Genomic DNA, 14,990 nt, shown 5'->3' with positions numbered 1-14,990 from the left:
CAATGCATTTGTAAGACAATTTCACATTTTTGAAATATGTATTTTAACAAAAATGATTATTTCCATTCTGCCTTGCAAATATACTATAATATGTAATGGTCCATCATATTTCATAAAATACATAGAAATTGGTGGCTGTAACATGGCAAAGGGCTAATAGTATATAAAGGCACTTTGTGATTACTTGTAAAAAAAAAAAAAAANTTTCATTTATTAACATTATTTAGAATAAAACTAACATCGCGTCTTAAAAGGAGCTGTTTGAAATTGGCTTCTAATTGTGTTATCTGCAATTAGTCAACAGAATCATTAACTCAAATGTTTCAAACAAAATTCAGATTTGTTGCGAGTGTAGAGGGCTCCATACTACCGCTGCAGCGTTCACTACCAAGTACCGTTAGTTTTGAAACTGTCGGTCAGACCAAGCTGAGCAAAGTACCTGCTTTCATGTCCGATGACTTTAATCCGGTTTATTTATATAGCTCCAATTCACAACACATCATCTTGAGGCAATTTGCAAAAACATAGTCAGATTGTTAAGATTTCAAAGGTTGAAAAGGTCTCAAGTTGGTTAGCATAATGGCATTTGGATACTAAAGGAACCACAGCACTACTGCCTGCATAAAAAGCAGCTGAGGAGATGAAACACGGTGTGTTCTGATTAAAGATTAAAGCTCTGTTTGTTTGTGTTTGTTTTTTTTTTTATTTTGTTCCGATACGTTTGCCTCACTAATTAGCTCTGAATCATCGTGTAGTAACGTGCTGATGTTGATATCTAAATAAGCTAGACAGACTCACAATACCTGTGTTTGATATGCATATCATTTAGTCTCTAATTTGACTGAACTGAAGCCTACATTTTTTTAAATATTTGGCTGCATTAAATATTTTTTTTAAACATGCTTAATGTTGAATTTTAAAGTCTGACTAATGTGTAAAGTCCAAATCATTACACTTAATTTGTTATGTACATATGAGTGCAAACATTATTGCTGAACGTATAAACTAAATGGCTTTTGTGGAGAAAATTATTTACTGAAAAAAATCTGTTGCTAAATTAATAAAGGAGTTTTTTTTTTTCTAATGTACCTCAACGATTGAGTGCAGTTATTATTTAGCTCTTGCTATTTTGAACTTTACATAAAGGGAAACATTTAAACATCCCTAGTTTTTTTTTTTTTTTTTTAAGTTTTCATCATGTGATTACAAGAAAATATCCAATTCCAATAAAGCTGAATTCAGATTTGGACATAACATTCCCTTTTCTTTTTTTTTCTCTCCGTCATGTTCAGCTTCCTGTGGAGGAGGAATACGACCTCAGTGACATCGACCTGGACGAGGACTTTGACAAGGACGAGTTATGAGTCCAAACGTAAGGATCGGACCCAGACGGATTTGGGTTTGGTCTTGTCTGGTCCTGTCCCTCGCCTCCCCCTTCCTGTGGACGAATGGGAGGCCCCGCCGGCCAGTTACTGAAATACTCCAGAAAAGGCGCACGAGAGTCACCTGCAGTTTTTCACACCATCTTATCCGTCACCCAAGAGAGAGAGGAGAGTGTGTGTGTGTGTTTGTCCCTGAGGTAAACTCATTTTCACAAACCTGCTGAATGTTTTCAGGCTGAATATTTATAAAGCTGCCGTCAGCTGAAGAGAGGAGGGTGGGGGGGTTCATTCAAGTTTTTTGATTTTTTTTTTTTTTTTTGTCCAAATGCGACTCCCTTCTTCAGCTGCCTTCAACAATTTTAAGATGTGAACTTGTGAAAGGTGATGATTAAATCTGACTTGGCATATTTTCCTTTGTTTAAAAAAAAAAACAACAACCGGTGAATGAGACTCTGGGTGGGTTTGCTTCATGTCTGTCCAGGACAGGGGAGGGGGGAGAATCTGTGGGACAACTTGTGTAGATTTTCTTACACGACTTTATTTCAATTGTGTGAAAACAAAATGACATTTTTGTTACAAAAATAAAAAGGAATAAAAACAACCAGTCCCTGCCTCCTTATTCACATACAGCATGCTCACAATATCGAAAAAAAAAAAAATACAAATAACTGAGCCATGCTATATCAAGGCATACAGAGCTTTGTAAGCATCTGTTATCTTAAACCACAATAAGCTTCAGTTGAATCAAATTCTAAGTAATTTAATTAGTTTCCTTTTGCAACATAATGGTAACCATTACACTTTAAGCTTTGAATCCAGTCAATACAAACTTATATGGCACTTAAATTAACCAAAACGGCTAAATGGGAAAGAGTTTTAGGAAAAGCACAAAAATAATACTTTCAATTAAAACAGCTCCAGAGAGAAGACACATCAATGTAAACAAGAGTGTTAGCTGAAAGCGGGAGGTAAGGAACGGTATAAAGCTGGATTTATGCGGTAGGTTTCCACATGCAGCAGAGCCGGCTTCTCTGTCCTCAGAACTGGCGGGAGGTTCCCTGATCCGACTGCAGCAGTCTGACGATGGATGGGTCGCTCTTGGCACCTTTAATGAACTCCTCCAACGACAATCTACCTGCAGAGCACAAACCGACAAAAAGCGTGCTGTGAGTCAGCTAACGACCAAAAAAAAACCAAAACAAGCATCTGATCTTTCAGTGTCACAACACAATCACTTCCGTTCCAGTTACCGATACGTGTGAAATCCACAAAGTCCTTTCAAAGAACACGTCATATTTACTTGCAGAAAGCTTTGTGCAATTTCTTACATGGCAAATTTAATTCCAAACAATTTAAAAAATAGATTCAAAACACTGATTTAAGCAACAAACGCCTCATTTAAGCTTTCAAGAATATTAACTGTTTTCCTAAAACATAAAAAAAAAATAACTTGTCATACTTACATTTACATACAATTTTGTTTTATCCAAACGAGGCACACAGTTCCATTTAAAATTTGAATAGTGTTTAGCAAACTTTATGTTTACATTTGTGATGTTAGGTTATAAAAAAGGTTTTTGTCCTCACATCACTACTAATCCATTTGGTTGCCATGTTGATGGCATCAAATTGTTGTTGAGGAGATTTCAGTGAACCCCAATAAAACTGCTCTCAGCTGCAATGAGCTTTCAAAATTTGTTTTTCAACCTTCTTTAATATCCTGTTCATTGTTGATGCAGACAAGATTATTACTTGTCCTGCCTTTTAGCCATCAGCAGAGAGAAACTGGCCTCTGTGTCATGTCCTACTCATACTCAAAGGGAACGGAAAGTCACAGCTTCCTAATTAGAAGCTTCTAAAAAGGATGTTTTGTAAATTATACATAAAGGAATGTCTCGGTATCATTTATTTTAAAAGTATTATTAGGAATACCAATAAATTCACAACTTTTCCTGGCAGAATTGTTTTAGAATTTGAATTTTCTACATTATACATTTGTAGTTTATCCCCACTGGTTTAGCTGCCTTTCTATGGAGAGGAAATGGCTGAGGACATCCAGGAAACTAATACCTCTATCTCTTCCTGATTTTCCATGCTTTTGTTCCCAGTTTTCTGTATTGTGTGGAGGAAACCCCCCCTGTTCCATCAGCCTGCTTGTGAGCCAGTGTGTAGTAAAAGCACACCCAACAGAAGAGGAAGTTACTGCCATATATGGATGATGACGCTGCATCCATAATGGAACTTTCTTGAGACCTATGACTCTATGTGGCTGTAGGCAGATAACAAACTGTTTTCTTGACTAGGCATATTTTTAGTGGAAATAAAATGTGCTGTGAGAACTTTTGCTACAAAGATCATCTATGCAGAAAATGTGGGTGAGCTCTGTTACAGTAAATACCTCTCTGTTGAAAACAGAGCCTGTAAGCGAAGGTGTAAGTTTGCAACTTACAAAACTTTAGGTAATGCCATTAAATTAATAACTGCTCTCTGGAAACAATTTTATAGGTTGTGTAGTAACTCTAAGAGGCTTCAGCTTTGGCTCATGTTCTTTCTTCGTGTCTGAGCCAAATGAATGATGGAGTCTTATACTGCACCTGCAGTCTGATTGTGTATCGCTATCTAGACCTCCAATTCATTCACAACAGTATAACAGTACATTAATTCTTAATAATAAAGCACAAACTGACTTGATGGAGAAATAAGTATTTGCAGAAGCATTTGCAATGTAGTGGAAACTTAAATTTGAGGATGCTAATGAAACTTTTGCAAGAATCAAGATTTTTTTTTTTATTGTGCAGACTGTAAAACAAACAAACAAACAAACAAAAACATTCAGAGTGATGATAACAGTGAGAATCAGATTTTGGTTTAGTTGGTTTTGAAAGCTGCACTATTTTGCTAAGCAGTTTGGTAACACTAAAGTCCTAAAACTGGAAGTAAAACAAATGAAATTCAGCAAATCATTTTTTGAAACCATACTTTAAGATTTTAACTCCATGTCAGCCAATTTGCCATGTACTCTGGTCGGTGTGAAAAGAATACGTGTATCCTTCTTACAAGGCAAACAACTTATTTCCATTAGGGAGAAAATGCTGAGGAAAAATCAGTTATAGCATGCCTATAATAGACAACACACACACAAACACACACATCACACCAGTCTTACCATCATTGTCAATGTCCATCTGTCTGAAAATCTTATCCGTTCTTTTCTCTGGCGTCGACTCGTCCTCTGGCATCTTCATTACTGATGACACCATCTTGTAAATAGCCTGCAGATTAACATAATTGGGATTGCAGTTATGTATATGAGGACTTTTCTAATTATATCTGTTGCTGCAGAGTTAAGTGGGGAAAATATGTATTCTTATGTGAGATTAACCTTACGCTTGCTGCTGCTCAAACCTGTTTATTAAAATTCAACAATAACAATAAGACTTTCCATTTTTCAAGGTTTGGAACATTCAGCATCTCAGCTGGATAGATTAAACGAAAAATTATTTAGGAAAAAGGCAACAAAACTTTAATAAAGGAATAATATTGAATCCAAGAATCTATTATAATTTTACAGTACATCATTAAGGGGATATATCTGCATTAAAAACATGGCAGGCTCCTGACCGAAAAATTACCTAGACAACGATGCCAGCACGTTTCCCTAAGAGCACGAGTATGCACTTCAGCATCATATATGGTAGTGACATACAAGGCTAGTTTTACGAGGTCATTCGTTTTCTATCCTGTGAAACTACCAGGCCAAAGAAAAACTGTTTCTCCCCAAAGCCTGGTAAACCTGGACTTGGTAGATAGAGGTTTGTAGAGAATGGGAAGGGCATTCAGTCTTCCCAATAGAAAGCTAGTGTTTTCTATTAACCCTATTTGTAAGAGATTAAAATGCGATAGATTTACTGCAAGCCATTACAAAGCGGAGCACACAAGCACCAGATGATCTGTCAGTTGCCTCGTAAACGTGCGATATTTCTCGCTTGCTTGTGCAGTCAGTGCTCTGACCCTTACATGTCTTGTGGCAAACTACAAGCAAGACTTCTTAAGGCTTACCTTCAAAAATAGATTTCTTCTTGCCACTTTAGAATAAAAGTCAAATTTGCGTGTTGCACGGTTATTAAATGTAACAGGCAAATGAATTCCCCTTCCTGAGCTTTTTGTAATCTGATAAAATATGAAACGTTCTAAGAGGTGCACATATGTAAAAAAGGGACACTAAAATTATAAAGTGAAGAAGCTGTGACAGTTATTGGTTTTAGATTGATTCCAGAAAAGGCTTTTTTTCCCCTTGATCTTCTTCACATTCTTAGAAACCCTTCCTGCAAGCTGCAGGCTGTAACAAAGGAGGAGTAAGCTGTGAGTCTCTCTCAGCATCAGTGGAAATGATTTCATTAAAACACCTTAGATATTAGAAAAGCACACAACAACCAACCAAGAAGCGATTAAAGGTTTAAGGTAACTGATACTAAAGAACCAACTGGTTCTGACAGCCTCTATTGTCTTTTCTCATTTGTGGATGTAAAACCTTTCCTGCCTCTTCATGTAATCTGACACATTTAACACGCGATCAATTATAATGCAGAACACGTTATCCTCACCTGAACTATCTCGAGCATTTCCGCCCGACTGATGTAACCATTCCCGTCCAGATCATACATGCTGAAGGCCCAGCGCAGCTTCTGCTCCAGTCCGCCGCGCGACGTCACACTCAAAGCTATGATGAACTCCCGGAAGTCAATGGTGGCGTCGCCGTTTGTGTCAAAGGTGCGGAACACGTGCTCCGCGAACTTCGAGGCGTCGCCGTATGGGAAGAAGTTGGCGTAGATCTTCTTGAACTCCTCCACGGTCAGGTGGCCGGTGGGACAGTCCTTCAGGAAGCCTCGGTACCACTCCTGAAGCTCGTGGTCGGTGAACTCCGTGTTCTCCCTTAGGTCGTTCAGGACCTCGGGTCGCAGTTTACTGTTCTGCTTCCCCATGATGCAACGCTACGAGGCGGACGGCTGAGCTGGCGCTTCTACCTTCTCTTGTCGGTATCTCTTACTCGAACCGCACTACTGCTCCCCACGTCGAAGGCTGCTCCGCTTCCTCTGCTCCTGCAGGGGACCAACAAACCTCATTAACAACCTTGTGTGAATTTCATAAATGATTCATTGGACCAATTATTCTTCTCAGTTTTCAACAGTGTTTCATTCTCAAACATGTGCTAGTGATTCTTCTCAATCAAGCAGATGAAGAAAAGGTGGATTGTTCCAACACCAAAACACCAGGGATTTCAACAATGTTGTCATTGTTGAAAGTATTCTGCGTATGTTTGGGAGAGAATAAGTGAGTGTGTGTATGTGTGTGTGTGTGTGTGGTGAGGGTTAATTTGTTAGCCTTGCCCTCCACTGGAAAGGGGACAAGTATCCTGGGGGCGCATTGTAAATCTTAATAAAGCAACTTTGTAAAAGGTCAGGTTGACACAGACTGCAGTAGCTGAGAGAGAACCAGACGTTCACCTCGATAACAATCACCTCTATCCTGGGAAAATGGGTAATCTAATTTAATTTAAGCAGGTGGAATTTATTTACTGAATAAAAAGCAGACACAAACGATGGCTAAAAAGCATCTGGCCACCTGGGCCTATTCACCTCTGGTCTCTGTGGTTTGTCCGAATTCAGCTCCCATGGTTACGGTATACTCTGCAAAAACAGTTTATTCATGTATGCAGGGGGCATTCGTGGTTGGGTGATATGATAAGACGCATTAATACCGCGCATCCAGAACAAAATCAAATTTTTGAAAGCGACACCTTGCATGATGATGTAAAGATAAAGGTTTGTTTTGGTAAGCAAACACAAAAACAGTAATCTGGCGAGAGAAATTTGTGAATTTGTTTTTATTCCATATATAAGGGTTATCAAACAAGAACAAAAGATGATGGCAGCTTTGAATCGGCCCTTGAAAGCAACACACCAAAGAATGGTCAGAAAACCTTTTGAATACAGACAATTTTTACATGTTGTCATGTTTCAAGCACAAACTCGAGTGTTCCTGCTCTACTCACCTCTGAGTGTAAGAGCAGGACCAAATTTTAAACATTTTAAATTTCTGATGATAGGTTAAATATCTCTGTTTAACCCATTTAAATAAACTTCTCTACAATGTTATCCTGGACCTGTCTTTTTTTATTCCTTTGCTTTCTCTTATGCTCAGTAGTTTTTACAAAATTGGATTTCAACCGAAATTAAAAATAAACACCTGTGGACTCTTTCCAGATTATTTTTACTAGTTATGTAACATCTTGTTGCAATGCATTTGTAAGACAATTTCACATTTTTGAAATATGTATTTTAACAAAAATGATTATTTCCATTCTGCCTTGAAAATATACTATAATATGTAATGGTCCATCATATTTCATAAAATACATAGAAATTGGTGGCTGTAACATGGCAAAGGGCTAATAGTATATAAAGGCACTTTGTGATTACTTGTAAAAAAAAAAAAAAAAAAAGTTAATGTTTCCATGATAGATAGAATGGATTAGTAAAAACACAAAACTTCCAAGTAAAATTTAAGCAAATGGCATTTCTGCTAAAGTGTGGAGGCAAAAATTGATAAAACTGAGCTAATTTTTTACTTGTATCTGTTTAAGTGTGAGTGGGAAGGATGGAAAACAGAGGTGTGTGGGTGTAGGGAAGAATGGAAAAAGTATGACACATAGAAGAAAGACTATTTCCAGCTGTACAGTATGAGTCGCTTTGCCAATACCAGAGGTTCTATTACATAATAACCTTTCTATATAACACCTCCACTTGTCCCTACTCCCTCTAATGATTTTTTTTTTTTTTTTGCTGAAAGATATTAGATCTCAGCGCTCCGCTCTTCGCTGCCAGCAGACTGATTCTTTTTGAAGAACAGATGAAGACGGTGTGAATGTGAATGCACACAGGCGCTGTCATTTCTTTTAATTGTCTCACAAGTTTAATTTCCTGCGCTTCTATGAAGCAGAGTCACGATGTGACGAGAGAAGCAGATGTGAGAATTTGATCCCAACAATGCAGGAGGGGCTCTTGAAAGAAAAAGGAATAGATAAGCACGGTCGCAAAGTGTAGCAGCTTCGATTTAATGCATATGTCTCAGTTTTTAAGGCTTTTTTTGCTAGAAAAAAAACATCTCCTCATACCCTAGTTTTTTCTTATTTTTTTTTAAGACTTGGACTGCTTATTGTTACCAATGTAAACAAAGGTTATCCTACCCGAATTGACCATCCTTGTGGTCAATTCAGTTTAATTAGATGCTAGTAAAAGTGTTGTTGTAACCATAAAGACCTTGAGCAGACAGTTACTGTTGATTCAAAAGTTGTTCTGAAATCCTACTGAGCGACAAAGCAAATTTTGGTTTATGATTTTTGTTTGATAACTAAACCAAGTTTTAAAAATATGATTAGACATCAATGTTTGAATTTTACTTTCTTTTTTTTTTTTTCATATCACTGAATGTTGCCCCTAGTGTTTGTTCCTGCTTTATTATCAACCTTCTTCAGTTCACAATGGAAGTTTATGAAAATGTTTTTTTTTTTTCCTTTTAGGAAGATTATGATAAAGCAAAAATTAACAAGCTTATAAAAATAATCCTCAGTGCTCATTATTTTAACATGTGTTAATGTTTGAATGCTTAACTTAGCGTTAAGTCGAGAAGAACTGAACACCGACTCAGTGATTCTGACTTGCGAACATAATGTCATTTCTGTCAATTTGTTGTTATCTAGACTGCGGCATTAATAACGCACTAGCCTGCGAGCCTGACCGTATGACTTCCTCTCGCACATGCAACAGGATGAGGAAGTGGCAGAGAGTGGACTTTTCCAAGACAGCTCAGTGTGCAGGCTGAGCAGAAACAGACATAAATATGGGCGTTGCTGTTTATCCCCACAAAGCCACAAGAAAGCCCAGCAGGGTCCAAACTGGAAAACTGAAGTGTTTTAGAGATACCATGTTCGGAAATTAAACATTAACTTCCCAAAGTACATCCTCATTGAAAAAGGGGTGTACTGTAGCAAAAATAATCCAAGGCAAACAACTTAATAGATTATTCTAAGTCCCCGGCTCTTGCTTTTCTTTTTTTAACCTCCAGCAGGGGCGGTTAGTTCCTTCTGCTTATAATTTGACATATGCTCCTCTGTTTTTGCTCTTACAGAGAAATGAAACAGAAAAGGCTGATAGACGCAGACACTGTCCTCAAGACATCCTTTTTGCAGATGAAACTGTATGCTCACTGTCATGGAAAACCGAACATTCAGAGTTTGTGACCGGTCCTTGATACACAGCAGCCCCTGGAGATTGCCTTTCTACGCCCCATGTTTGCAATTCTCCTCAATTACACAGCAACAGCCTCCCTGTCCCCAACTCCCCCCGCCCCATCTCTGGTCTGCATGGTCCACTATTTCCACTGGTTTGCCTTGCCTAATGAGACTGCTTCACACAAGCTCCAGAGCAGCATTTGCCCCCTCCACCCCTTCCAAAAGCCCTGTGTAGGCTTCCTGTAAACCCCTGGCCATTTTTTTTTACTGCCGTTTTCCGTTTTTAGGCTCAGCTTGTTTTCTGTTTTAAGCTTTATGCACAAGGATAGAGGGAAAAAAAGTGACCTAAAAGAGAGATGAGTGATGATTCTAAATATATATAAATTGTCTGATATGATTTACTCTGTGTTTAAATAACACTGAGTGTTTTGGAAGTGAGAGGATAAACGGGCTTTTTAATGTTCAAGCAGATCTCTTCTTCAAAGCGCTGCACAATGTAATGCTTTAATTGTTTTCAGTGGAGAAAAAGACTGGGCTGTAAGTAAGCCACTTGGGCCATCTTACCGCAATGTGCAGAGAGTGATTTGGCGTTGTCTCGGGGATATTTGCAGGGCCCAATGTTTAGGAGGATCTGGTTCACGTATTCACATTTTAATAAGCCGTGACTTATTAGTTTTTCAAGAACAATCTAAAACACGACTTAATCAGTTAATAGCTTTTTCCCCATTTCATATTGTTTCTGAACTCTTCGTGCTTTGCTAGAGCAGGGGCGCAACACGTCGATCGCGGAAGGTTTTGAGTGACAAACTGAACGCCGCCAGGACGCACGTCCTCTTCCGACTCCTAATCAAAACGTTCGTAACTTTATTAAAGAACAACAGAAAAAAAAAATCAACAAAACGTGTTGATTTTTCAATAAAACCCAACAACAATAATGATCTCAGTGATTATTGTTTCAACAAGGTGTTGCGCAATTCTGTGCGTTTTGGTTCATTACCATAATAACTAGCAGAGCAGGAGTTTAAAATTAACTAATCAACCACCGCTGTCTTTGGGGAGCTCTTACTAATAATCGCAAAAATAAATATCAATCCTGAAAACCTAATATCGTAACGGACTGAATGTTATGTTTTTAATGTAGTCCCTGCTCGGCTCGTTGCAACGGGTGTGCTTCACCCGGCTAAAAGGGTTGTTTTTCCTTTGTTTACCTCTGCTGTGGCGCTTTACGATGTAGTTTCTGAACGACAAACTTGGACTAATTATCTCGTTCTTTGTGAGTATACGTCATTCACAACAAACAAATGGCTTCTACCGCGATAATTATGTGAAATGAAATTAATTGTCTATGTAACCCAGTCCATGTGAAGTGACACCTCGCTGTTTCTTTAGACTCTGCGTTTTGTTGTCTTTAAGGGTTTTTGTCGGAAGGAAACTCGAGGCAGGAATCGGACACACTCGGTTCAGACAGTTTATTCGGACCGACAGCGCAGCGGCTTTGCCTTCAGAATTCACAGCAAATACTGACCGTTGTAGCGCCAGCGCACAGTAACAGACGCCAAGTACGGCGTTCTTCAAGGGACACACTTTACCAACTGCCACAACCCAAAGAACAAATCTAACATTTTGGTGACATGCGGCAACACATTTAAAGCACTATCCTACATCTAATTTAAAAAAAAAAAAAATAGTTTGGTGCTCTCTGACATCTTGCTTTGAGCTCAGAGTCTGAGAGCGTTTTCCTCTATCAAACCTTTGTTTTTTGTTTTTTGTGCCTCTTATTTAGTGGAAATATTGATGTTGATGAGACTTTCTCCAAAATGACCTTTTTCAACCTTTAGAGCTCCACTGTTGAAAATGAGGCTCTAACATTCACAAATGACATTGAAATAAAATCCAGTCCAACATCTGGTTTGAGGTGATTCCTCTAGAACCTGTTGGAGGAAATATATCCCAACTTCAGAAGATGTGCTTTAACCTAACAGGGCTCTGTGGTTCCTCCTATCAGTCTGAGAATCAGGGTGAGGAGGCGCCATGTCAGGAAGATGAAGTGGAAGCTGCAGGATCTTCAGAACAAACAGGTCATGATGCTAGGCTACTGATTATCCCTCTATCTGGACACAGGATCAATAGAACCAGTTTAAAAGCTAAAATAAATGGTTACATGCCAGACATGGAAAACTGGGATGCACTCCATGCCATGATGTTCAGAATTTAGGTCTCATGGCATCTCAAGGTGTTAACATTGCCAGTCAATAGGCTGAGGGAAATACAGCTCCATTTTGTAGCAATTCAAGAGCTACCCAGCTTTTATCGCTTCGCAAAAAAATTAAACAGCACAGAAACTCCAAAGCACACAAAGAAGCACGCATGGCTCTAATGTGTTTAGAAAACTCTCGATTTAGGCAAAGCTTTCTGACCATTTTTTTTTTTAAAGAAGACTAAAAATATGAACTAATGTGAAGCACAGACCATATTGTATTCCTGTTTTGTGTGGATGAACAAAAGTTCATCTTGAACTATTTCTGGCTCCTGCAGTCAATACTGCAGCAGGTGGGTGAATAGCCAGAACATAAGGAAGAAAATGAGAAAACCGAGCCTCCGGAAAATTCTCGCTTCCAGCCCAGCCTCTCTTTACCCGTGTCAGTGAAAATCGGGCAGCAGATCAGGATGATGTCCCCTGACACACACCAGTAGTCAAGGCAACAGAATAGTAAAACCAAATACGGTACATTAGGACCAAAGAAAACAAAGCACGTTTTCAGCAAGTGCTTTTAAAATGTTCAACTTTAAGAGCTGCCAAGTTGGAAGCAGACACTTTTTGTTCTGCTTCCATTTGCTTCAGTTTTGTCTTTTTTTCCCCCTTTATTAAAACTAACATTTTAGGCATTTTTAGGCAAATAGCTAATGTTTAAAATGTCAAATGAATACATTTTGAATGTATTGATTTCATAAACATCTGAATGTATGAAACTTAAATTTTAGTTTGTAAATTTCAACATTTCAAGCAAGTTTTAACCTGTTCAGTAGAAATGTCCATGGGAGTTCACAGGGAAAGCAGCAACCAGGTTGTGCTAATCGAGTGCACCGATTCCTTCGTGTGGATTCAGGTCATCAGGAGGTGTGACCAACTCTATTATGGCAGCTGGAGCATCCAGTTGTGTGTTAATACAATTACAATGTGAAAAGACATCAACAATGACCTTCGAGAAGTACCTAATCTGGGAAGGGTTTCAAGACTTTTTCTAAACAATGCCATGCCCATCATTTTAGTTGTCTGGAAGATGAATCCTCTTTTGAAAAAGAGGACAGCACAACTTAGGTTTCCAAAGTTGCATTTGGGGAAATAATAAGGAATGACAAGACTTCATTATGTCCATAGTGGCAGCTGTGTGTTTTTTGCAAAGCCCTCTGCAAAACTGTGGGGGTTTCGCAGCACGGAGGTGGCTACGTCATGGTTTGGGCTTGTCTTGCAACCCAACAACACGGGCACCTTGTAGTTATTAAGCTGACCATAAACTTTCTCTATATACCAAATATTATTTGGAGTCAACTGTGAGGCCATCTGTTTAACAGCGGGAGCTTGGCCAGAATCAGGTCATGTAGCCAGAAAAGCAATCCTGAGGTCAGAAAGCTGAGAAATGGAAAGTCCTGTAGAAAAAAAATGACAACTTAAAGCCACTGATGCTGGTAAATAGCAGATCTATTTAAGCTGGGTGCACGTTGATTTATTAGACACAAAGAAGTGTCTGCAAGTATAATATATATTTTTACCATTTCACTATAATAAAAAAAGATGGAACTAGTGAAGCCATGTTGTTGTTTTTTGTCAAACTGTATTATTACTGTTATTCAAATTATTTTTAATTGTTCAATTGTGTCAAAATTTGGGATGAACTCTCCTCTGTGACATCTAGTGTCTTAATAAACTTTTCAGAGGAGGTGTGATGTGTGAGAGTCCAGAATGGGTGTTGTCCGTCTGTAAAACCCGCCTCTGTCGGGTCTTGGCTTGCATCAGAAGTCCAACTGACCAGACTGTGACACACTGGACGTTACAGTAGAAAAATAATACAGTAAACTCAACTAAAACTTACCTCTGTACAGGTTTGGCTCCTGGTTAGAAAACTGTCCACTTTATTCAGCTCCACTTTCCCACTTTATTCCGTTCCAGGCAGCCTAACTTATACGCGTCAACTTATAGCGGTTTAAAGAAAAAGCAAAAAGCCAAAAATACACGATGCTCCACTGAGTCTGAGCGGCCTCAGGTGAAAGTGAGAAAGAAAAGCCGTATTTGAGCTGCATGGACTTACACGTCTCTGTTTAAGCTCGGCCTCAGCAGTTTGAAGTGGCTTTATCATTTAGTGGAAGATGTGGCACACACACAGCTCGGTTTTCATCCGACTCCACCAAATCAACTCAAAAGGGGGGCTTTTTTTTCTTTCAGAAAACAATTAAAACCGACTCCCAACGGCTGCTGGAACTGTGTAAATATTTTACAACTCATAGAAGCCTTATAAAACAGCAAAGAGAGAAAAACTCCTGCTCGAAGCCCGTCGTATATGGAGGGGGAAATATGTACAGTTTCTCGATGTTGCTCCTCGACGCCCCCGCGCGCTGAATGGATCCGGCCAGACTCGCTGCTTCCACACCACCAGAAACACACACTGTGGAAAAATATCTCTGAGGACTATTATTAGCGCAATATCTAAAATAAACTGTGCGCATTTCAGGGCAAAATCGTGACAGTTACGCAAACGTAGCACAAGTGCACCGTAGATGCGAGTTATGAGATATGTTCTTCACTTATCGCTCTGTCTGTTCAGTTCTGTCAGAAGTTGTGGGAAGTTGACAATATACAAGCACGTTTGATAACCAGTTCCTACTTTTCAAACATTTACAATCAGCTTCTCATATTTGATCAGACATGTCCAACTCCATAAATTGATGTGTCACATAACAGTAAACTTATTTCAGAAGTTCAGTTCAAAAAGTGGAACTCATACAGATGATTACACATGAAGTGTTATATTTCAAGCTCTAATTTCTCTTAGCGTGTAGTCGAGGAAAACCTAGAGTTTATTTTGTCAGAAATTTTAAATATTTGGAATAAGAAGTCAATGACAATGTTAGTTTCATAAATAAATGTGATATTATGGACTACACTGACTTCACAGCCATACATTGCACAGTCCATGCTTGTTTCTATGAATATCAAAGGAAAATTTAGTGGAAGGAAAAAGTCTGGTAAAAAAAAAAATTAAATGCACAAACAGGAGGGATGAAAACAGCCTTGGTGGGGTTGTGAAGCAAAGTCATTGCTG

The 14,990-nt window shown here is 38.7% G+C and overlaps 1 protein-coding gene across 1 annotated transcript; it reads right to left on the bottom strand.

Moving 5' to 3' along the window:
- Positions 1–1,684: 1,684 nt before the first annotated feature.
- Positions 1,685–14,163, bottom strand: hpcal1 (hippocalcin-like 1). The gene is made up of 4 exons (XM_007546293.2): positions 13,764–14,163; positions 5,987–6,481; positions 4,549–4,654; positions 1,685–2,517 (listed from the first exon to the last, which is right to left on the bottom strand). Exons 2-4 carry the CDS (start codon positions 6,362–6,364, stop codon positions 2,420–2,422), a joined length of 582 nt encoding a protein of 193 aa, XP_007546355.1. The 5' UTR covers positions 6,365–6,481; positions 13,764–14,163; the 3' UTR covers positions 1,685–2,419.
- Positions 14,164–14,990: the final 827 nt, after the last annotated feature.

This window comes from Poecilia formosa, unplaced genomic scaffold (genome assembly GCF_000485575.1).
Source record: "Poecilia formosa unplaced genomic scaffold, Poecilia_formosa-5.1.2 Scaffold1, whole genome shotgun sequence".
Lineage (NCBI taxonomy): Eukaryota > Metazoa > Chordata > Actinopteri > Cyprinodontiformes > Poeciliidae > Poecilia > Poecilia formosa.
The sequence above is the reverse complement of the archived record's forward strand: the minus strand, read 5'-3'. Positions and strand labels throughout refer to the sequence as shown.